This window comes from Rhinolophus ferrumequinum, chromosome 6 (genome assembly GCF_004115265.2).
Source record: "Rhinolophus ferrumequinum isolate MPI-CBG mRhiFer1 chromosome 6, mRhiFer1_v1.p, whole genome shotgun sequence".
NCBI classification, from domain to species: Eukaryota; Metazoa; Chordata; class Mammalia; order Chiroptera; family Rhinolophidae; genus Rhinolophus; species Rhinolophus ferrumequinum.
This window is the reverse complement of record NC_046289.1, coordinates 100032851-100055709: the sequence shown is the minus strand read 5'-3', so window position 1 is coordinate 100055709 and position 22859 is coordinate 100032851. Positions and strand designations below refer to the sequence as shown.

General features: G+C 56.0%; 2 protein-coding genes across 2 annotated transcripts in view; one reads left to right on the top strand and one right to left on the bottom strand.

Moving 5' to 3' along the window:
* Positions 1–1537: 1537 nt before the first annotated feature.
* On the bottom strand, positions 1538–6689 carry ODF3L1 (outer dense fiber of sperm tails 3 like 1). The gene is made up of 5 exons (XM_033109140.1): positions 6664–6689; positions 4632–4972; positions 3718–3828; positions 2712–2822; positions 1538–2175 (listed from the first exon to the last, which is right to left on the bottom strand). The coding sequence occupies exons 2-5, from the start codon at positions 4750–4752 to the stop codon at positions 1694–1696; spliced, it is 825 nt and encodes a 274-aa protein (XP_032965031.1). The 5' UTR covers positions 4753–4972; positions 6664–6689; the 3' UTR covers positions 1538–1693.
* An 8667-nt stretch (positions 6690–15356) lies between these two features.
* CSPG4 (chondroitin sulfate proteoglycan 4) overlaps positions 15357–22859 on the top strand; it is a 35656-nt gene continuing 28153 nt past the window's right edge. Inside the window, exon 1 of the mRNA XM_033108686.1 lies at positions 15357–15531. Coding sequence (XP_032964577.1) covers positions 15444–15531 — 88 coding nt within the window. The 5' untranslated portion in view covers positions 15357–15443. The remainder of the gene's footprint in view (positions 15532–22859) is intronic.

Genomic DNA, 22859 nt, shown 5'->3' with positions numbered 1-22859 from the left:
TGCTCAGCCCAGCCTTGCTGGACAGAGTGGAAGACGGGACACAGTACCCCGACATGGGGGCGGACGGGGAGGGACTTTGGGCCCAGAGTCAGGCATAACCCCAGTGGAGTTTTCTACAAGCCCCTTGTAAAATATTGTTGTGTGTGTGTGTGTGATTCCAAAGATATTCTCTGCTGCTTTCTGGCCAAAGTCAGTTCTTCAATTCAATTTTCGTTTTCAATTAAAACCTGAATATTTCTCAGATTTGAAAGGATGAGCCAGCAGACACATCAGAAAGGTTCTGAGTGGCCCTTTCCTCCTGTCTCCCTCGGCTCTGGGGACAGTGATGCAGAACATGCCTCTGCCTGAGCCATGGGGACTGGGGACATTCCACCTCCTCTCCTCCTCCCCCAAATCCCTTGCCCTCCATAGTCCCTGCCCTCCCTCCCGAGAGCAGGGATAGAAGTCCTCTCACCTCCTGTGGCCAGAGGAGCTGGGAGAGGGGCCGGTTCCAAGGGTGGATGCAAGTCGGAATGGGGGATCCGGATGCCAAGATTTAAGGAGGACAAATGCCAGCACGAGACCCCAACCTCCCCAGAGACTGGCAAAAATGCTGGCACCTGTCTGCCCAAAAGCAGCCAAGTCAGAACTGGTGGGTGGGTGGGCAAGACCGGACTCAACAGTGAGGCAACACTGCCCCCTCCTGGCTAGCGTGTGGCTCCTCTTCCAACAGGCACTGCAGGACTAAGCTGTGCAGGCTGGGGACATACAAGTGACATGCCAAAGACAGCATGTGACAAGCAGACCCTCCCTCCAGCAGCCTGCTTGGCCCCTTCACCTCCTCCCTAGGCTGACTGTAGTTTCCAGGCTCTGCCCATTCTGCCAAACTTCTCTCTCCGACCAAAGAATTCTGAAAATACTGCGTCTTCTCTAGCCTCACGGCCCTAAGGACAAAGCCTGAGTCCACTCCAAGCTGCCCACCATCTGGTCCCATTACCAGCCAGCCTCCTGCAGCCCAGGCTCCTGCCCTCTGAGCCTCCCAGCTCCCTGCCCTGTGCCCTTTGGTCCCACCTGCCTGTCTTTGCTCTTACCTTTACCTCTGTCAGGAATACCCTTCCTTCTGCACCCTGTCTCTCCTTGTCCTCCTGGGTTCCCCCCCCAGGAAATATCCTCTGTCCCCATCCCCAGCCAGAATGATCCCTGCCTCCTCTGCCTGCACACACTCGTCCTGCTCCTCTCTGGGTACTGAGCACTGTCAGGGCTCAGAGGCAGGCAGTTTGGGAGCTAGAGGGGGCTTGGACATCTTCCGGGCCTCTCCTCACTCCCAGGGCTGCTCTGGGCAGAAGTTGCACACGACCACACAGCACATTAATGGTAGAGTTAGGCCTAGAACTCAGCTCTCTGGAGTCTCTGCCTAGGACTCTGGAGGGCATGTGGCTGCCTCCCCTGGTGAGCCAGAGCAGAACTTCTCGCAGACAGGGCCCCCTACACTGCCTCCTAGGACCCCCATCCCTCACCCCGGCAAGGCCCAAAGGAAGCAGTTATGAATGTTTGCAAATGAATAAATAAATAAATATATTTATCTAATGCCTTCTGTGTGCTGGACACTGCAGGTACCAGCTCTGCCACTCTAAACCGTGGCAAGCTGCTCGATTAGGTATAGAAAATAATCCTCGGGGTGGGGGTGGGCTGAACGAGGACACCAGGAGGGGCCTCAGTCGCGAACATCGATGACCAACGGGCACAGGTGAGGAGAGTGCTTGATACCCATGGTGAAAGCCGGTGTACGGGGCTTGTGCACCGTGACCTGCTGGACATCGTGGGCACCGGGGCCCGGCTGAGGGGTGTGGTCCATCGGGTAGGCAAAGCGCTTGGCCATGCTGTGGATGGGGCTGCACTTCTGGTAGCTGGATGGCTCTGGTCGTGCATGCGTGGCTGGCCCAGGGCCTCCTGCCACACTGTCCTGGTAGAACCAGTTCTTGTCTGCAGATGCCAAACTATAGCAAGGAGCAGCTCGGGTGACAGGGATGTTGGGTCCCAGCAAGAGTGGCAGCTGGTACTGGTTGGGGGCCGGGTTGGGGTCCATCACTCTGTATGGGCAGCGGTAACCAAAAGTGTACTGGGGAGCCCTACGTTCCCCAGGAGCGTGGGTCTTCTCCAAGTAGTAGTGGCAGGAGGATGGAGTGGAGCTCAGGCCTGAAAGTGGAGAAGGTGGGCGGCTGAGGCCTTGGTTAGCCTGACTGGACATCACTAGCGCCCGCTTCCAGCAGGGACACATCCACCCCTGCACAGGGCTATAGGCGAGGGAGGGACTTAGGCCATCCTGACTTCAGGACGTGACACTGTTGTCACAATATAAAAACCACAAGTGTCATCAGAACACCAAGCTTGGGCTGTCAGTATTCTCACATTGTCCTTGTGATAGCACCAAGAAAGCATCCTGAACGCATCACAGCTCATGAGCCCATTAGCATGACAATGTGGTAGCTATGACATGAGCCCCATTTTTATCATAACACCCCCCAACAAACATGCATAACATTGACTTCAAGACGTTAAGTATAGTGATGCAGACATGGTGACATTGGTGTCTTGATGTGACATTGCAGGGAGATGCCAGCATCCCCACACCTGCTGTGGGGAACCATGACGCTTTGCCCTTGCTCAGGTCCTAAGGGTGGATCCCCATGCCCCAACCCCCAACCCACACCTCCCTCTCCGTCCCATCTTACGCAGGTTAGAGATGCGTTCCTCCATGGGGACCTGAGGGCAGGTGGACATGCCAAACCGAGTTATTTTAGGATCCAAGAAATAGCAAGGTCCAGGGTTACTGTTCGTGACCCCTGCAGGGCAGACCAGAAGAGGCTCCGTTAGCCCCAGGGGCCAGCCTGGCCTGGCTCTAGGCAGATCTCCCTCCCCAAGAGAGGAGCCAAGAGAGCCCTTCCGAGTCCTGGGGCTTTTGGGTGCTATGGGAACTTGGATTTCCTCATCTGTAAAGGGGCTTTTAACATTCTCAAGAACTTGTTCAGAGGGACAGATAAAATGACAACAGCTGTACAGCAGCTAGCTCAGCTGGTTAGGGATCGGTGCCAAGGGGTAATAATAGGCACGGTGGCTACAGCTGGTATTAAGGGGCCCAGTCCCAGCCAGGAGGTTCCCCTGCTGAAGAGGGTGTGTCACCCCCAGGAGGGGCCTAGCAGGCCCCCTAGACCATAGACCATCCTCCCCCCCGCCCCCAGCTTTTCCTTTTCCTGACCGTGACCAGTAGTCCTAGCTCTTCTGTGGCCCTCTGCTCCCACCTTTCTAGGAGGTTCTAAGCCACCCTTTGTGAAGGCTTGGGGGACACCACCCACCACTCTCCCTCCAATCCCCAGCTATTCCTGCCCAGCTGCTGTGGCAAGTGAATCCATGGCAGCCAGAGCTAAAGGGCCCCAGTCAAAGACCAGACAGAAAGGAGACCCTGCTGTGCCAACTGGACAGTGACAGCATCCTTTCAAAGCTCCCTCAGGAGGTCCATTTGGGGGATGCCCACAATCGCCTTCAAAGGGGTGGGCCACTCAGGCATCCCTGCTGGCTTCCTCTGGTCCCAGCGGGCCACCTGGCTGTACTGTTCAGGGCAGACCGGGTTCCCAGGGGCCTCTGGCTACAGATAACGGCTCCTTTCCTCTCACTGCCACCCCAAGCACCCAACAATAATAGCCCTGCCCCCAGGGGAGTGCTGGGCGCTGGGGCACTCACACTTGTCCGAGAGCCGAGTGTGCAGAGTGCTGGCGGGCTCCTGGAACATGGAGCTGTCGTGGCCGAGGTAGCCCGTGCAGGATGGCCGCAGGTACTTGGCAGGCCCTGGACCTGTGAGGACGGACAGGGCAGCACTCAGCCTGGGTCCACCGTGGCAGAGGCAGCAAGCCCCAAGTACAATGCATCATGAGAACACTGAGGTCTTTGTTCCCACTGATGTCACACTGTCACAAATCCCACCATCAAACTGCTTCACTGGGTAAAAGGTAGCGTTCCCAGATAAAATGCAATTTCTCTTGGACAGACAATTCATAATAAGAAAGGCAATAGTTGCAATGAGCTGAAAATTTATGCTGTGCCAAGTAGTATACTAAGCATTTCATGTGTGTTATTTTAGTTAAGCCTCCCAACTCTAAGATAGAGACTATCATTTTTTCCCATTTTACAGACGAGAAAATTGAGGCTCAGAAATACCAATTTGCCCAAAGTCACACAAACTGGTAATGTGAAAATTCTGAGACAATTAGCCAACAGAGCCCAAACATTTAATCACATACACAACCACCTCCCAAATAACGATGTAGTAAAAATTAGGTTGTCTGCTTTCAGTTGAAAGTAAGAAGGAAAAGAGAAAAAGCTAAAGCTGGGATTAAGGCTCCAATAAACCCCTAGCCTTTTTCCAAAATTGGCCTCATTTCATGCCTCATGCTGCCTCCCTCCCCCACCCCGAACCCCACCGGAAAATTTCCAGCTGTCAATACAGCCTGCCTGCGAGGTTGAGGTTCTGCTCAGAGGCAGAGCTCTTCTGTAGCTTCAAGGAGAGGCTGCAGGAGGCAGGACTGAGGCCGGACACCTTCAGCAGCCTTGCAGGGAGAGGAAGGGGCCCAGGCTCAGGGCGGGAGTCCTGCTCTCACCTTTGATCAACGCCATGATCACAGGGGTCTTCTTTACCTCCTGCCGTGAGGGCACCTGCGCCTTCTTCTCTAGGTGCTGCCCATAGAACACAGAGTTCCTGGGCCCCTTGGGCAGTTTCATAACTGGGGCAGAGGGAGGGGCAATAGCGGTTACTGAGACACGTAAGCAGATGCAAGGAGCTGGGCTTGTGTGGGGCTCCAGGTGCCCCTGCCCAGGCCCCTCTGTTCACTGTCTCCCGGACGCCAGAGGTGGTATTGGGCTGGGAAGGAAGGCAGTCCTTAGGCTTGAGCAGCTGAGGCCGTCTGGGGTGCAGCCAGCTGTAGGGCCCAGCAGGCAGGAGCTGGAGATGACATCACCGCAGAACTTGGACTGTGAGGCCCAAAGTGTTTATTTCCCTCAGTTGCCGTGGCGCCTGGACTGTGGTGTAGAAATTCTACGCTGGCTGCTTAGTTGTGGAACCCTGAGAACTAGGCCCCACTGCCCCTTACCCCCAACCAAGCTAAGTAGCCTGAAGGGTTCCCAGCACCCTGGGGCAGGGAAGGAAAGGGGAAAGAGAGTGACAGAGCTCTTCACCCCGAGGGGCACTCTAGGGTTGGGGAAAGGAACGGAAACAGTGGGTAGGTCATGGGTCAAGGGTCCCTGCAGCCTGCACAGCCCCCTAGGGTGACCTTTTAAACCCCCCCACCCACCCACCTGTCCCCCCAGGGTCTGGACATGCCCTCCCTTCTATCAAAGTCTGTTTTTCCTTGGGAATGGATCAAGCCACTATTTCACACTAAGGTGTAATTGTCTGATAGCTTCCCAGACCCCTGCCCCAAGGCACAGTATCTTTTGAGACCCGAGTCTAGCTCGAGGAACACTTGCCTGCTGCTGCATTTCAGGCGGGGAATGGGGAACAAATAAAGGAGCGTGGAGGGCTGGTGCTGCAGCCTTAAGAAACCACTTCCTGTGCCTGTGGTCAGGAGCACCCCAGGGTGGGGGTGGTGTGAAAGGAAACACTGAGTGTCAGGGAAGGTACCCAGCTCCCATAAGACTGATGGATGAGGCCCAGGGCTGAGGAAATGCTGGAGACCTCTTCACCCCTAAAACTTCAGGAGGTTTGGGGGCCCCGGGGCCTTCTTGCATCTACCAGTTCATAGCTCAGACAAGACTTGATTAGAAGCAGGTAAAAGGAGTTTCCACCTTGGAGAGATGACAGCTGGCTTTAGAGAGGGTGTCTGCCACAGCCCCAGTACACAGATAAGGAAACTGAGGCCCAGAAAGTGGAAGAACTTGCCCAAAGACTCCCATCACATCATAGAGAGATAGAACCAGGACAGAAACCGCAGGGCTCTCTTTGCATCATAGCCTTTCATCTAATGGAAACCAAAACGGGCTCAGCACTCATTAAAACCGGCAGGCGCAGTGAGGGCTTGCAGCAGACCAGCCAGGCGGTCCAGAAACCCCATGTGGGACTAAAAGGCTCAGAAGAGATGGCAGGAAACCTCCCCGTGCCCCTCACATCACCTGTGGGGCAGCCAAGCCTCTGATTCCTGGAGAGGAGAGGCCGGGCGAGGTGGGGTGGCCCACCTCAGCTGGCCCGGGGCCATGGGCAGTGCAGCCTCCTCACCCGCTCCTCGTCAGCTTTTCCTGGAGGAAGCTGTGGGCCTGCTTGCCCCAGCCCTGGTGGTCCCCTCATGCTGATAGGGGCCAGATGTGGGGCTGGGACCTACACTTCCTAATCTGGGGGCAGTTTCCTGGTTTCTCAGACCCAGGGAGCCCTCCTGACACTGCCCCGCCTGCACTACCGTCTTTGTGCACTGCTCTCTGGGGGAATCAGCCATTCTACACCCCAGCAGGTCACAAGCCACCCCACTTCTGCTCCAAATGCTCCCTTCCCTTAAGCTTTAACAGAGACCCAGTTCACCCTTGGAGACAGCCTGTCGTGCAGGGCGGCCTGCAGGGTCTCTGCTCCCGCTCCCCACATAAGAACGCAGGATATGGTGGGGCCAAAAAGGAACACCAAGGGAGCCATAGATGGGGGAGTCATACCACTATAGTCTTGCTGGCGGCTGGGTTGGAGACTCAGGAAGCAGGAGCCACACTGTTCGCAACCCTCACTGCTCCGCTTGCAGGCTCAGCCACCGTCTTCTTGCTAGCTCCCCTTTTTCTGCTAGTGTAGCCACAGCAGTTATATTAGTGGCCAACAGCTCACTGGGTACAGCTGACGGCCACTAGCCACAGCTGATGGCCATGCAATCACAGTTGATGGCCATTTACTACCTGAGCCAGCACCTTTCTATGTGAGGCCGAGAGCCTGGAAACTGCTCTCTGGGGCTCTGTCCCCACACAGCCCTTGGTCCTCTCCAAAGCTGCTGTTCTGTCTGCCACACCCCCATCCCACTGAGCCAAGGTAAAGCTGGTCCCTGGTCTCCGGCACCCAGCAGGCAGTTTCCCCTCCTGTCAGAAGCACTGCTCCTCCAGGGCTCTGCATCCAGAGCTATCATCTCGGGCCTGCCATCTGTCCTGACTTGTATACCTAGTGGCCCTGGTTTGAGGTCTTCTTCCCCACCCCCACCCAACTCCTGCTATTATCCTGGTCGCTTAGGCCTCCTCAGGGACCTCCCACCGATCCCCTGGCCTCCCAGTTCCCGGTCCAGCCGTCCCCAGACCCCTGCCCCCCACTCCCTCTCAGCCACCTCCCCCAGCACACCCCGGGGCACATGGGCCTTCCCCATCGTCTGCCCAGCACTGACCACCGTTTCCCTCTGGAACACCAGCCTCTGTCCTTTCATGTCACTCGCTCTGGTACTCTAGCACAAATTGTCTGCTGTCACTGAGAACCCACCACTGACCCTGCAGTTTCTCCCGGTCCTTCAGGAACCTCCTGCCTTTATTGCCCTCCTGGTCCAGCTTCTTTCCTGGTAAATCACCAGTTTGCCTTGTCCACCTGCATCGGGCAGCTGCATGGCCCTAAAACCTGGACTCGCCTTCATGCCGCCCAGCTGCCCACCCCCACTCTGGTTGGCTTGCTCTCTCCCTCTCCAGAGACCATGTCAAGCGCGGTTCACCCCCTCGTCACGCCTGGCCCGCCCTCCAGCCCCGCTCCACCACCTCCTCAGCTGAGAAATGAGAGGTCATCAGAATGGACTCGGACTCAAATCATCCCTGTCTCACCATCAGCACCACCGGCTTCCTGTCAGCTGCTCCCATTTCCCTCCGGGGCTGGGCAGGACCCACCAAGACCTCCTCCCATGTCCTCTGCCTCCTCAAGGACATGTCACTCTCTGTGTGTGACATCCAGCTTTAAACCCTCATCTGTCCCCTCCTGACTCACTTCCATACCCTGTGTCCTTCCATCTATTACAGACCATCTCCCTGGCCCCTCACACCTCTCTGTCACTGCCTGGATCCCTGTGTCCAATCCACAGACAAACTTCCCCAAAGGGGTGCTTCCCTGTTGTCTGTTCTCACCTTCTGTCACTCTCCACAGGCTGGCCCAGCCCCATCACTCCACCTACACTATGACCTGCCTGTGGAAGCTGCAGCCACTGGACACTCATCTTCGCTTGACTGACCTCTCGGTGGCACTGGACCAAAGTGACTGACCACTCCCTCCTTGTAGCACCTCCTCCTGGTTCTAGAGTGTTCTGGTATTCCTCCCATGTCTCTACTACCCCATCACAAGCTTTCTTCCTGGAACGTCTTCCTCAACCTCACTTTCAACGGTGGCACATGTTTATTAATTGCAAAGGGAAAAAACCATAACTTTACAGGGAGAATCCTGTCAGGCCCCAGCTCAACCAAGAGACGTGAGTTCACACTATCCACAGTGGGACAGAGAGGTGAATACCCCTGAGCGGGAGCAGTGACAGGGACACCACATCCCTTCCGGGATCTTCCCACCAAAGATGCGTAACCCGAGTCTAATTATGAAGAAACCAAGTAAACGCAAATCAAGATTCACTTTACAAAATAACTGCTCTGGGGCGGCCGGATGTCTCAGTTGTTTAGAGCGCGAGCTCTGAACAGGGTTGCCGGTTCAATTCCCACATGGGCCAATGAGCTGCGCCCTCCACAACTAGATTGAAGACAACGAGCTGCCGCTGAGCTTCTGGAGGGGTGGCCTGATGGGATGGCTCAGCTGGATAGAGCCCGAGCTCTCAACAACAAGGTTGCTGGTTCAATTCCCGCATGGGATGGTGGGCTGCGCCCCTGCAACTAAAGATTGAAAACGGTGACTGGACTTGGAGCTGAGCTGCGCCCTCCACAACTAGATTGAAGGACAACAACTTGGAGCTGATGGGCCCTGGAGAAACACTCTTTCCCCCAATATTCCCCAATAAAATTTTTAAAAAATAAAATAAAATAACTGCTCTGTACTTGCCAGAAATGTAAATGTCTTGAAAGACAAAGAAACACTGAACAACTTTTCCAGATTAATAGAAACTTGAGATAGGAGAACTAAATGCAACCCAGGATTTTCCTATGCTATCAAGGATATTATTGGGGAAATTGGCAAAATCAGGAAAAGAAAGTGGCTAGTTAAAAGTATTGTACCAATGTTAATGTCCCAATTTTGATCACTGCACTCTGGTTATGAAAAAGAAGGTCCTTGTCCTTAGGAAATACATACTGAAATATTTAAGGCTAAAGGAGCATTATGTCTGCGACTTACTCTCAAATGGTTCAGGAAAAGTATATGTACATAGAAAAGAATTAAAAATGTGGTAAAATATTAACATTTGGGAAATTTAGGTGAAGGGTATGTGGGAAATATTTGTAATGGTCTTGCTACTTTTCTGTAAGTCTGAAATTACGTCCAAAAAAAGTTGGTGTGTCAGAGTTCAGCCCTGCGCCTTCCTCTCATTTCCCACCACCGTCCTCTCGCCTGGGCAGTCTCGTCTCCTCTTGTTGCTTCAATCCTATTACCTGTACCCTGACAATTCTCAGATATATGCCTCCGGCTCAGACCTTCTCAGGAGTTTTAGACCCACATATCCAACAGGCTGCACAATGCCGTGTGGGTTTCTCACAAGCACCTCAAAATCAGCACACCCAAAGCTTTTCTCATGAGATGCCCCCACCTCCCGTTTATCTCAATGAATGATGCCACCATCCATCCAAGTGCCCAAGCTGGAAAACTGAGCTTGTCCTAGACACCCCCCTGTCCTCCTCCCCAGGGTGTCTGCCATTACTCTTGTGTCCCCGGCCCCCAGCATAGTGCTTGACATGTGGTAAGTGCTTCAGAAATATTTGTTGAGTAAATGAGTCAATGAGTCAATCCATGGATTGATCAAGGAAACATCATTCCTCCTCAAGGGAGCAGAGTCCTGCTTTCTGAGCCCCACACACATTCTCAGTCTGGCTCACTGGGCCACCATTTACAGTGCACAGGTTTGTATCAGTTACCTACTGCTGAGTAACAAATTGTCCTCAAAACCTAAGACCATTTCTGTGGGTCAGGATTTAGGAGTGATTTAGCTGGATGGTTCTGGCTCTGGGTCTCTCAAGAAGTGGCAGTCAAAAATGTCAGTAGGGGCTGCAGTCATCTGAAAGTTTACTGGGGCTGGCAGGTCCATTTTCAAGATGGTTCACTCACATGAATGGTGAGTTGGCACTGGCTGTTGGGAAGAGGCCTTGGTTCCTCCCCACATGGGCCTCCACGTGCTGCTAAACTGTCCTTGGGTCATGGTGGCTGGCTTCCCCCAGAGCAAGTAATCAGAAGAGACAAGGCAGGAGCTGTCACATCTTTTATGATCTCGCCTTAGAAGTCACACTCCATCATTTCTATAATGCCCTATTAACCACGCAGTTCAGCCCTATTCAATGAGTGTGAATGCTAGGCAGTGAGGACCACTGAGGACCATCTTGGAGGCTGGCTCCCACAGGTTTTTCACTGCACAAGGACACCCAGCCAAGGGGGCTCAAATCCAAGCTCTATGTACCTACTAAGCCCCACACAAACTGAAGACACCCCTGCTACCTTCTCCAGCTGGCTCTTGGTTGTCAGTCTTGCCTCTCCTTCAAGGGACTCCATGGAGTCGGGCAGTGAGCGGGACCCTGGAACCAACACTTCCTGTCATCATAACCACCAGGCACTGCCCTTCACAGTTCATAAAGCCCCAGCACCTCTGTTGGAGGGCCTCATCTGAGCACCATGGTTGTTCTACAACTTACAGAGGAGAGGAATGGTGCAGAGAGGTGAGGTGACTCCCTGAGGCCACACAGAAAAGCTTGGCAGAGCCAGACTTCTGGCTCCTAACCCCACATTCTTTCCACTGCCCTGCCCAGTCACCAGCTCAGACGCACATATCCTAACGCCCATTAAAGCCTCATTCCCAGCCCTGAGCAGGTATTTCTCATCCTTCTTTTGGGAGCCCCTCCCCAGCCCCCAAAGGTGCCTGTGCTGTGCTAGACCCTGGGCAAGTATGTGCACAGATTTCCCATCCAAACAGGGGCTGTTCATTCCCTCTCCCAGAGGCTCTCTCTGCAGCAGCCGGATGTCAACCGAAGGAATACAGCACGGGTTAACAGCATGAACCAATATTTAGAAATAGTGCAACCCCCGGGGAGTCAGCTGTGGCCAGCTGGTCATAGCCTCTGAAGCCATAAGCCTGTGGAAGATAAGTGTCTGCTCCTGGGAACAGAGGCTCTGAGACGGCCCTCTCACCCCTCCCCATCTCCCCAGGAGGGCTTGGGCAGGGCTCAGACCTGGCCCCTAGCCAAGACAAAGCCCTGCCATTGGCCTCCAGGCCCCAGCCGGCTCCTAGGGCAGCAAACCTAAATTTGCAGCTCCTGAATTGTGTAATTGTTGGGAATAGTTGTCCGCCCTCCTGTGCCTGGCTGCCTACACATGGAGGGGCTCCACCAATGCCTCCAGCCAGCAGCAAAAACATGACCACTCCTACCAGAGGCCCCTGGTCAGGGGCCCGCTGCCATGAAGCATCTGCCCAGGAGACTGCAGGGCCACAGAATCGGGGCCAAAAGCCTGTGTTCCCTTGCACAGTCGTGGCCTGGGTTCTGTGTCCTCCATGGCAGACTGCCAATTCCGTGAGTGCAGGACCTGGGCAGCTGGGCTATACCCAGCTCAGGTATACCCCATCTAGGGCACAAGAACCCACCCTTTACCAGCAAGCTGGCTTTGGCCACAGGCACCTTGGGTGGGGCTCAGGCAGTCAGGGTGCAAAAGAGAGAGACACTGAGTGCCAGGTCCTGGCCAGGGGCAGGACCAACCCACAGCTGCTGCCAGAGCAGGCACTTCTAGTCCCAGAAGCAGAGGGGAAGAGCGACCAGGAGGGCCTGGCCAGCATGCTTGGCTGAACTCCGCTGGCAGGGAAGGGGGTGATGCTGGTCTTTCTGTTGTTTGTTCTCCCAGAGGCAGATCTCTTGGGGGAAACTGAGGCAGCACATACCACAGGTCATTGTAGTTTCAAAAATTGTGGAATCCTCCTCCACGCCTGAGTGTGGGCATCCTGCTTCACTCTTCAAGCGTCCAGGGCACTGTCCTGTGCTTTGATGGGAAGGAGTCAGTTGAGGGGGCAGAGGAGGCCCTGACTCACACCTCCTAACCCAGCTGCCGTGTTTCCCTGAAAATAAGCCCCAGCTAAGATCGTCAGCCAGATGGACGCATTTAGTACGTTCGTTATGACAACGTTCCAGAAGAAGGTGACACGACTGTATTTGAATAAATGTAGATTATTGTACATGAAAAAATAAGGCATCCCCTGAAAATACTCCCTAATGCATCTTTTGGAGCAAAAATTAATATAAGACCTGGTCTTATTTCCAGGGAAATACAGTATAAGACCTGGTCTTATTTCCAGGTAGGCACGAGGAGAATACAGACATCACTACTCCAGGGAGTCTGTGGAAAGGGAAGTCAGTGGTGGGAAGGCAGGCTGGGAGGGCTTCCTGGAGGAAGGTGAGATGTGGCTAGGGAGACCCAGGCAGTCAGGGATGGTCGCCAAGGACACCCAGCTAACCCAAACCAAAGAAAGTCATGGCAAAAGTCAGAAGGCAGAGGGAGAAGGCCTGAGGACGCCAGGGAGGCCTGGTCAGCTCTACTCAGGAGCTTCAAGGGCTCAGGGGGTGTGCTGAGGAGGCTGGGGAGGGGACAACCGAGGAGCAGGCAGCAGGCACTGCCCAGGCCAACGACCTGGGCTCTGAGACAGGAGGAGGTGGTCAGGGATCAGTTCCAAAGCAACACATGGCCTCAACTTTCTGCCAGTCTGCCTAGCATGACGCTGCTCAGCTCAGGTCTGGGGTTCAAGTGCTGGGCTGCAGCCTGAACAAAGGCCAGGCCTGTGTGTGCTGGAGCCCCAGCCTCACTTTTGCACTAGAGCCTCAGTTTTCTCATCAGTGAAAAGGGAACACTCTCCCAACACACGCATCCCAGGGTTGTCAAGAGACCAGGTGAATGTTTTGTAAACTGAGAGGCCCAACAGAGAAGCAAACATGGGTTATTACTGCTGTGCTGGTTGCCACTATTTTTCCAGGCCTGTGTCTCTTCCCGGCTAGCAACAAAGCAGGGGAGGCTGCGAGCTAATCCTGTCTCTATTCTCAGCTGTGGGCGGGAACTCCAGCTGGAGGCTCCACACACAGGCAGTGGACTCCTCGTGGTTAAATCTGTGTGGGTCGGGATTGGGCAGAAGGGAGAAGATGGGGAGGGGTAGGATGGGAAGAGGAGTGGGTGGAAAGATTCCCCCCAAGTTTTTGATTCATAAAATAGCAAGGCCTTCACACCCCTTCTTTTTTTCATTCCTAAAAGGAAACCACTTTTCCTCCAAAGGCAGTCTTCCCAGCAGCTGCTCCCCCCTACCCACCCACCACCCCAGGCCCACACTTGGCCAGTAATTAGCCCCTAACAAGGACCAGGTGCCTTGCTGACTTGGGGAGAAGGAAAAACAAGGGACAAGTTGTGGAATCAATGGTTTTATTGCCACTGAGACCAACTGAGCACAGCCCTGCCCCAGGCCTTCAAGGCTGAACTAGATAGGAGTTCTTAGGTTTGCCAAACTCCTCACAGAACAGCCGCAACTGGCTCCTTAGTCAAACCTAGAATGCATTTATTGAGCACATACTGTATGCAGCTGCCTCTGAAGGGGAAAATTCAGCCCTCAAAGGGCTTTCCTTCAAGGGACATGATGAGTATGAAGCTATGTGCAAATTGAAACATGGGGAGGGTGTACAGCAGGACGACAGAAAAGGAGGAGAAAGGACAAGCATTTGTTGAGCACCAGCTGTATGCCAGGCCTGGGCTAGGCACCCGAGGTACATTAAAGCGTTTAATCCTCACAAACCCCCATTTTAGAAATGAGAAAACTGAGGCACAGAAAAGTAAAGCAATTTGCTCAAGTTTGGGCAGCTAAGTAGGAAAGCTGGGGTTTGAACTCAGGACCTGGATTGAAGACCAGTGCTCACAACCATGTCACAGACCTTGCACCATCACACTGTGCAGTGGCAGGAGGATCACTGGCCTTGGGGTCAAAGACCTGGCCCCACCTCTTAGCAGCTGTGTAGACTCGCTCAAGTCCCTGGAGTTCTCTCAGCCTGTTTCTTCATCAGTGAAACGGGTCACAATTTTGTTGAAAACTGTAAAGTGCTGTACACAGGATGGAAATGCACTCACTAGTCAAGGGGAGAGGCTGGGGGAAAAGTGGATGGGGTGGGGAGTGGGCTCAAGCAGGAAGGTGTGACCGAGAGATTCTGAGGGAAGAAGGAAGGAGAGAGCACTCCAGGGGTGCTCTTCCACCCATTCACCAGACACAAAAACTGAGGCCAGGCCACACTGATGGGGGCTACTCGGGAGCAGGCAGAGCCTCCAGGCCCTGAGGCTCTGCAGTGATACTGCCTTTTCTCCTGTTCAGGGCAGGTTGCTGTTGTTGCCTGGGAGTGAGCCAGGAGGAGCAGGGCCCCAGCCCGCAGCTGGTAGGTAGCAGGGAAATCCAGGGCCAGATTTCCAGGAGACAGCCCGAAGAAGTTAAAACACCTGAATTCAGAAGTCAGAGGCCTGAGGTCCTGGTCCCAAATGGTCAGGGACCTACTCTCCACCTGGGGGTCTTGAAAGGACCACTTTCAGCTCTGAGTTTGCTCCTCCATGAAATGGGGGAGGGGTGGTTCTGCCCACTGTGCAACGGTTGTTTTGAGGCAAATGATACCATGGAGTTGATGATCCCTCCTGCCTTGTTGGGGAGTCTAGAACACCTCTCCTTTACACACTGGGAAACTGATGTCCTCCGGGGCAGAGAAGGTCAAGGTTGCAACGCCAGTGGGCACAGAGCCACTGTAGGATCGCTGGCTGGTGCCTCTCTGCCAAATGGAATCCTGAGGAGACCTCTGAGGCAAAGATGCCCAATAGCAGTCTGTGGGGTGGGGACATCGTTCTTCCTCCTGGGCCTGGTACGAGGCTCCCACCAACCCTTGCAAGGGCAGAAAGGAGAGAAGTGAGTGGACTAGCCCAGCTCGTGTCTCCTCCTAGAAGTCTCCCGGAGCCCTACAGTCAGAGCTCAAGGGGTCTGCTCTCCTCTCGGACTTTGTTCCAAATCTGCAGGGTAGGGCCTGGGTCTGCCCTGCCGGAGCTGGAAGGGTCAGACATGGGAGGAGCACGGGCCCTTTAAGAAGGTTGGGGTGGGTGGGAGCAGACCCGGAGCCCGGGCCTGAAACTGGAGCGCGGGTCCGCGCCAGCCCCGCCCCTGGAGTTAAGTAGGCGGGAGGGCGCCCCGGAGCTCCAGCCCGCGCCAGAAGAGTGGAGTTCTCCCAACTCGCGACTTCGGCGGCCAGGTTCCTGATTCTGCTCCGCTCCTTTCAAGTCCTGCTGCCAGCCCGCGGCGATGCGCTCAGGCCCGCGGCCCCCGCCCCCAGCCCAGGCGCTGGCCCTGGCTTTGACCTTGGCTACGTTGGTCGGACCAGCATCCGCGGGTGAGTGAGGGGCCTGACACTGGCAGGAGCTGTGGAGGGTCCCTTAGGTAGCCAAGAGGCACAGGAGAGTCCAGAAGTGGCCCCCAGACCAGGAGACAAGGGGGCTGCCCCCCTGCCACCCCAGACTGGAGTCTCTGGGAGTTCCACCAGGGCCAGACGCTAGACCCCCTCTGCTAGCTCTCCGTCTGGGGTTCTCTGGGCTCCGGCTGCCTGAGCTTGGGTGGGAATGCCTGGCTCTGCACACGGTTCTCCCTTATACCCAGGGCTCTGGCTGCCCCAGAGCTGCCTGGGCTCCCTGCACCCAGCAGGCTTTCCATCACCTCTTAGGTGCCCAGGGGACACCCAATGACAGTGAGAAGCAGTACCCCAGCCTCAACTGCCCAGGCCAGGAATGAGGAGAGCTGGGAAGCTCCAAATGGGAGGGAGCCACCCTGCCCCACCCTGTGCCGAGGGGGTGGGTGCATGCACCTCAGCCCCCTCCAGGCTCTGCTCCTGTTCCCACTCCCTTGTCCCCAGGTGCATTTTCTGTCAGGCCTGTTCACCACCACCTTCCTGCTGCCTTCCTCTCCCCCTCTTTCTTCTCTCTCCTCTCCCTCACTGAGAAGGCCTGGTTGGTGACAGACAGGACCACCTACTCTTCAGTCTCCTAGAGGCAGGACTGGTGTCCCTCTGAGGCCTGTGCCACAGCAGGGGCTCCTCCCTCAGACAGCCCTGGGCAACCTCTGCCACACCTCCCTGTCCCGGGCATTGGCGACTGACCCCAGCAGAGACTGAATGACAGTTTGCCTTCTGAGAGGTGCTTGGGTGTGTCCCCTCTGTCACAATGCCAGAAATCCCACCATTCTTCTTTGAGTTAGGCATGGTCTAGTTATACGTAAGAACCGTGACCTCAGGGCCCGTCAGGCATTACTACCCGCGTGTGAATCAGTCTTCTGTGTGAATCAGTCTTCGGCCTACAGCTTCGGGACCATTCCCAAGAGCAACTATGAGCAGGGGAAGGGCCTGCGTCTCTCTTCCAGGGGCCAGGCCACACCCTTCTCTCCATCAGCCGGGGCCGCCAGTGCCAATGGACAGTATCACGAGGTGCCCAGAAGGAAAATGAGTCCGGGGAGGACCCCTCACTGGGGTGTGTCAGAGCTGAATCCCCAGACTCCTTGTTTTCATCCCCAGGGACCCCATCCTTCAAGGTCTCAGGGCTGGACGATGGGCTGGGCCTCTGGAGAGCTGGGAAGGGGAAGCCGAGGTGACTGGGGCGGTCCGCTTAGCCAGTCCCCAGCCTCCAGCCAAGGGAAAGGTTGCAGCACCACCGCCTTGGGCTCTAGCTGAGAGGCCCTCTGAAAACCTCCTCAGCATTGACAAGGAGCAGGCACCACCCTGGGCAATGAGGAGTGCACCGGAATGCGCAGGCTGAGCTTGAACTCATGCAGGAGGCAGAAAAGCAAATTAAAACGCAAACGGCAATTCCTATCATGTCTGCGAAGATCCAGATGAAGAGTATGGAGAAGAGAAATCCAGAGGCAAGCCAGGGTGGGGCCGAGGGTCGTCTTTGAGTCAAGCCTTAGAGAATGGGAAAGGGTCAGCACTCCAGACCCGGGCAGGAGCAAAGACCCTGAGGGGGTATGAACAGAGGGATGTTGAGATAGGAAGGCCAGCAGCCCGGCCACAAGGCACATTTTGAGCACAAACCAGGAAGAGCCGTTGCGCTGGGGCACAGAAACCTTAAACGGCAAAATGCAGCCTGTTGCCTATGCCCTGTTGGCAATGGGGAACCAACAAAGGTTTCAGAGAGATTCAAGGACTTGAACCTCTCTTATCAGGTGCAAGGAATTGAACCAGGGCATGGTGCCCGTGGGGCTTTATAATGTTAAGCTGATCCCTGCCTTTAGGAAGGATTTGGAAATGGGAGCGGGTGAGTGAGCTGGTATCCTCTCTCCTTCACAGGCAGAGCTCCCCTCCAAAAACCCGTCTGTGTCACCATGCCTGTCACCTGGCTTAGCTCCCTGTCCTGATCTCTGCAGTAGGGTCAGCCCCCCCTCCCCCCGGAGGAAGGTGTCACTGCCATCCCTCCCGGACTCCCCTGGCCCTCGAAGCCCTCACGGTCTGGGTACCAGAAGGCAGCATGCTGGAATGCTCTCCCTGCACTCATGAGCATTGCAGAGCATCCAGGTCCTGGGACCTCAGAGACAAGCACCCTTGGAAACCATCTGGACCAACCTTCCGTTGTACAGACAGGCGCACTGAGGCCCCAGGAAGGAAGCAAAGCACCCAAAGTCCCACAGAGAAGCCCAGCTTCCCAGGAAGAGCTTGTGGTCCTGCTTTGAGGGAGCTGTGTGGGGGTTAGGCTTGGGCCGCTGTGACAGTACGGATGATAAGTTGGTACCCAGCTCCTTCTGACCACTGTGGGAGGCCCTCAGCGGAGCGACAAGCGTTGGGGGAGATTGGATTTGAATTGGAGATGTGGAGAGGGCAAAACGGGGGGATGGGAGTCAGCATAGAGCATGTAGGGCCAGTGGCGCCTGCGTCTGCCCCCTGGCCTGGCATAGCTGACTTTGAAAGACAGAAGGCAAGGGACTGAAGTGGGTTGGGACTCCGGCAGGAGTACCTAGTAGGGAGGGTTCCTGTGTAACCTGGGAACTAATGGGGATGTCTTATCAGGTACAAGGAACTGAACCAGGGCAGATTCTGGCAAGTGGGCTGGGGGGAACCAGTGATGCTGGAGATAGCCTCTGACCTGCACATGCTGCCCTGGGCCTCTGGGGCGGGGCAGGGTCAGAGCCCTTGGCCCAGCCCACCCGGACTCTGGAAAAGCTGTTCCAGAACCAAGTATAACTGAGCTCCCCTCCCAGTGTTCCCTGCCTGCCTGGGCAGGACAAGAAGGGCCTTTCAGTGCAGCTGCCTGGGGGACCCAGGAGGGGACCACGCCAGGTGGGCCAGGTGGGGCTGGACTGGCATTGGCTAGGAGGGGAGTGGGGCATGTGGGGAGCTCTCAGAGGAAGTATATGGGCTCCATCTGGGAACTGGGCGTGCTGCCCAAGAGGGGGCGGGCAGGGGCGGGGGAGTTGGAAACAGCCCTGCCGCACACACTCACTGATGCACACAGATGCGGGCTCGCACTCGAGTGCACACAACCGCGCAGCCTGCCACACTCACAGACCTGGGGAGGCAGCTGGGGCCAGGGGCCCAGGGTGGCTGCGGCCTCCCTGCCTAGAAATCCAAGCTCCGTATCTCATAGATCCCGGCTGGGTGGTGCCTGGGGGGAAGGAGGGAAGGACAAGATGGGGGCAGGGGTGCTATGCTGAGCTGTGGCTCCTAGTTGGTGTGGGGAGCAAATGAGCAAGGCGGCCTTTGGGTCCAGGACGTGAGCCTGCTCTCTCCCTGGGCCCTCTGTTCCTTCACCACCTGTCCCCCCAGCTCCTGGCCCCATGCAGCTCCCCTTTTGTTTCCAGCATGCCCAACTGTCGAGTTCTATATATCCAGTTCTGTAGAGCCTTCTAGAGTCAGGCTCTTTCTCCAGTGGAAGCATAGGCTGTTTCAGAAGCACTGTGTAACCGTTATGACTGAATGTGTAGGAGTAATTGTTGAATGAACTCAATTGGTATGAACACTTTTCTACTTGGATTCTCTCTAGGGTAGGGGCTCCTAGCTCTCCCCGATTCTCAGCAGAGTTTGTAACTCCAAACGAGGGAGAAGATGGAGCCGCATTATAGCAGGACTCCTACCTCCAGTGACACCCTGTGGTGTTCCCCTGCAGCCTCACAGCCCTTCAGGTCAAGAAACATTCCCATTTCATAGTTGAGGAAACTGAGGCTCAGAGAACAGGAGGGACTGGCCTCAGGTCATTCTTTGGGCACACAGGCCATGATGTTCTCACCCCAACAACAGCTTGCTTTCCCAGATTAGGCCAGGTGGGCAGCCACCCACGAGAGGGCTCAGGCCCCCCGGCAGGGGAGAGAGACAGGTCTTCAGGGAAGAGAAAGCTCACTGAGGCCCCAGATCTCAGTTCCCATCTCCCTATGCCTCTCCAGCCCCCCTTTTCCAAACCCTCCCTCCTTTCTCACAGCAGAAGGAAGTCCTTTTCTGGAAAGGCCCCCACTCCTCCTCCGACAGCTGGGATGGCACATGAAGGCATATGTGTCTCAGATGCAGGGTAGTTGGTCTGGGGCTGCCGGCAAGGCGGCTTGGCAGCACGGACTACCCATGCTTGGCCAGTGCCTGTCCTGTCCACCATTCCTTCTTCCCACTCAGCTCCTGCCCACGCCCTGCCGGCTCCCAGTCTGCAGAGGAGCTGACTGCCAGGCCTCCTGCCACCGCTCATGCTAAACCGTTTCGGTGTGTGTCTCTCTCGTGGCGTAGCTGTCACGGTGGGTCAGCGAGACTGCCTCCGCTCCCAGACCTTACAGTGGAGACTCCCCACCAGGCCCCATGGTTCATAGGGAAACCAGAGCCCAGAGAGGGACAGCTACTTTCTCAGTCACAGCAAGTCCTTAACAGGGCCTCTTTGTCCTCGTACCCAGTTTTGAGTGTGCCTCGCCCACAGGACCAGCAGCTCCCGAGGGCAGATCTCCCATTGCTTTCCCCTGAGGTCTCCACTCACTTGCTGCCCACAAAGGACGGAGCCCACAAAGGAGCATAGAGGTCACTGAGCCAACCAGGGGTTTGCAGACTATCTCCGAGCTGCTCCCGGGATTTACATTCCCTTGTCTGGGAATATGGGATGCTTGCCCCACCCCAATTCCCACATAGCAGCTCCATGAACATGTTTATAGATTGAGGTTTTGTTTTCAATGAAGTGTTCTGCGGCTTGAACAAAAAAAAGTCTTAAAAACCAATGAATTGCTTTGAGTTAAAATGTCCTGAGAGCAGGGGTGATTCCGGTCAGATAAAAGGAAGAACTTTCTGGCTTTCAGAGAATCCAGATCATGATTGATACCAAGGGTCCCCAGGTGGAGCAAAGTCTGGAGCCCAAAGGCAGGGAGCTTCCCCACCGCTGGGCTTGGGGGCCTGGCCTCTCCTGCCCCAGCATCCCACCCCTACCCCTCCTGGAGCCAAACAGGACATTCCGAGTATCCAGACAGGCAGGAGCCCCACGGTGCCGCCTGCCTGAGGCGCAGCGGCGCCATCCCCCAACATGGCAGCCTCCACGTTCAGGGTGACCCTATGCCCACAGCCTAGCTGACAGACTAGGTCACCAGGTCATGCTCCGTAGCCCCTGCCAGCCTTCCACCTTTGCCCAACCTGGTCTCTGCAACTGGTCTTCCCTTTTTCATTCCATCCTTCAAGGTCCAGCTCCAGCCCACCACCCCTGGGAGCCTTCTTAACCTTTGACGTTTGAGGCCCACAGCCTGGTCTGGCCCCACCCTGGAGCCTGGCCCTCCATGCCTGTGGGGTTGCGGCCTTTCTGCCCTGACCCTAACCAGACCTCTGCCTCCTGGTCCATGACCTCCACCGGTGTCACACCCAGTAGGAGCGCGTGCGCACACTCACACACACACAGTGCTGCTCCGCAGCCTGGCGCAGGGCCTACCAAGGAGAGTGTCCAGCCCCTGAGCCAGAAGTTCTGGGAGAAAGCCCCCCCAACTCAGGACGCACAGCCCGCAGCTCTACCGCCAGAGCAGGGCCTCTGGCCTGGGCAGGCCTGCTGTCTGGGGTCATAGAGGGGGCTGGGGAGCGAAGACCAACTTCCGTTCCCACCTAAGAGCAACCCCCCTCCCGCCCACATTTCAGGAGGGGGCAGCTATAAATATCAGTGGGCCCAGGAGGCTGATTCCCACGACACCACCCCCTTCCCTTATGTACAGCCCAGCTCTCCTGCCGCTGGAGGCCAGCCAGGCAGGCCACAGGCACACACACTCGCACTGTGGTCGGGAACGGAATGAATCCCCTTTTTGGTGTGTCTTGGAGCAGCTGGACATGAGATCCCCTTCTTCCCTCAGTGCTGACCCAGGCACACCTCTCCCACTGTGAGCCCTCAGCTCTGGGAACCTGCATGGGCCTGGGGGAGGCAGGAGGCCAGGCACGTGATGGTCAGGAGCACAGCGTTAGAGAGCTTAGGATTTAATTCCACCCCACCACGCGATACATGACCTTGGGCTGTGACTCCGCCTTTCTGAGCCTCAGTTTCCTCCTCTCCAGAGTGAGGATGAACAATTCCTACGTCCTCCGTGCCTGGGGATTATGCCCTTTGCCAGGAGTAAATGTCACCAGATCCGTGCTCCCGAGGTTACCCTCCCTTTCTGGGGTGGGGGCAGCCCCAGCAAGATGCGGCTCCTGCTTAGGAACATTCGAGAAAGGTTCCAAGGCGGGGGTGATCAGAGGAGGTGGCCCTGTGACAGGGTCTGTGTGGGACAAAGTGATGTGGAAAAGAGGAAGTGGATCTCCTAAGGGAGCTATCCGCCTGCTGCTGCCAGACTGCCCAGGACCCTTCAGAAAGGGGGAGGAGGGAATCTGCCTCTGATTGACCACTGGGCTGAGGCCCCCACCCTGCCCCCTCTGTGAGGATGAGCAGGACAGCCCCTCCTGGCCCTGCCCCAAAGCCTAATAGCCCCTTGGATGGACCTCACTGAGTTGGAGTGCAGGACATGTGTACTCAACAAACGACCAAATGGAACTCAGACCTGTCCCGGGAGCAGATGGGTGGGGACGAAGAGCAAAGCAGGCACAGGACCTCCCACAGAAGGGAAGCCCAGACACTTCTCTTCACCACCTTCCCCACCTGCCCCTGCCCGCCCCTCCCCTCAGGGTGCCCAGACGTAGGGCAGGAGGCCAGGGCAGGGAGGTGGCTCAACTGCCAGAGTCCCATGGGCTGTTACCACTACTCATTAAGCAATAGAGGCTGCGTCAGGCGGAGCAGAGCCCACACTCAAGGAGTGGGGGACCATCTCAGCCCAGGCTGCTTGGAGCCATCAGGGTGTTAGTGACGAGTCCCTGTATATGTGAGATCAGAGGTGGTAGGGGTGAGGGGAAGTGAGTCTCAGGAAATGAGTAGCCTGAGGAAGTGCCAACTGGAGGGACACTCTGTTTAAGAGGCTGGCCAGAGCCGGGGCCCCAGTTTGAGATCCCAGTGTGTGGGCATCCTCTGCCTTCACCCCCACAGAGGTAACTTCTCAACAGACCTTTGGGCCGAGTCTGGCCAGCTCCCCGGCTGTGCACTAATGAAATCCAGGCACCAGCTGCCGACTAAGGCTCCATTTCTGGGCATCTGGTGTCCACGTACTTCCAGCCACCCATCTGGAGCCCAGCGGAGCCCTTCCAGGCCAGGTCTAGTTGTCCCTCCTACCCTCGGAGGATGCGTTCCAAGACCCCCAGTGGATGCAGATAGCACCGAACCC

Coding starts and splice junctions, on each gene's coding strand:
- ODF3L1 (XM_033109140.1), bottom strand. CDS start 4,752: ATGAAACTGCCCAAGGGGCCCAGGAACTCTGTGTTCTATGGGCAGCAC. Junction 2,823..3,717: donor CACTCGGCTCTCGGACAAGT/GTGAGTGCCCCA, acceptor TCTGCCCTGCAG/GGGTCACGAACAGTAACCCT. Junction 2,176..2,711: donor GGAACGCATCTCTAACCTGC/GTAAGATGGGAC, acceptor CTCCACTTTCAG/GCCTGAGCTCCACTCCATCC.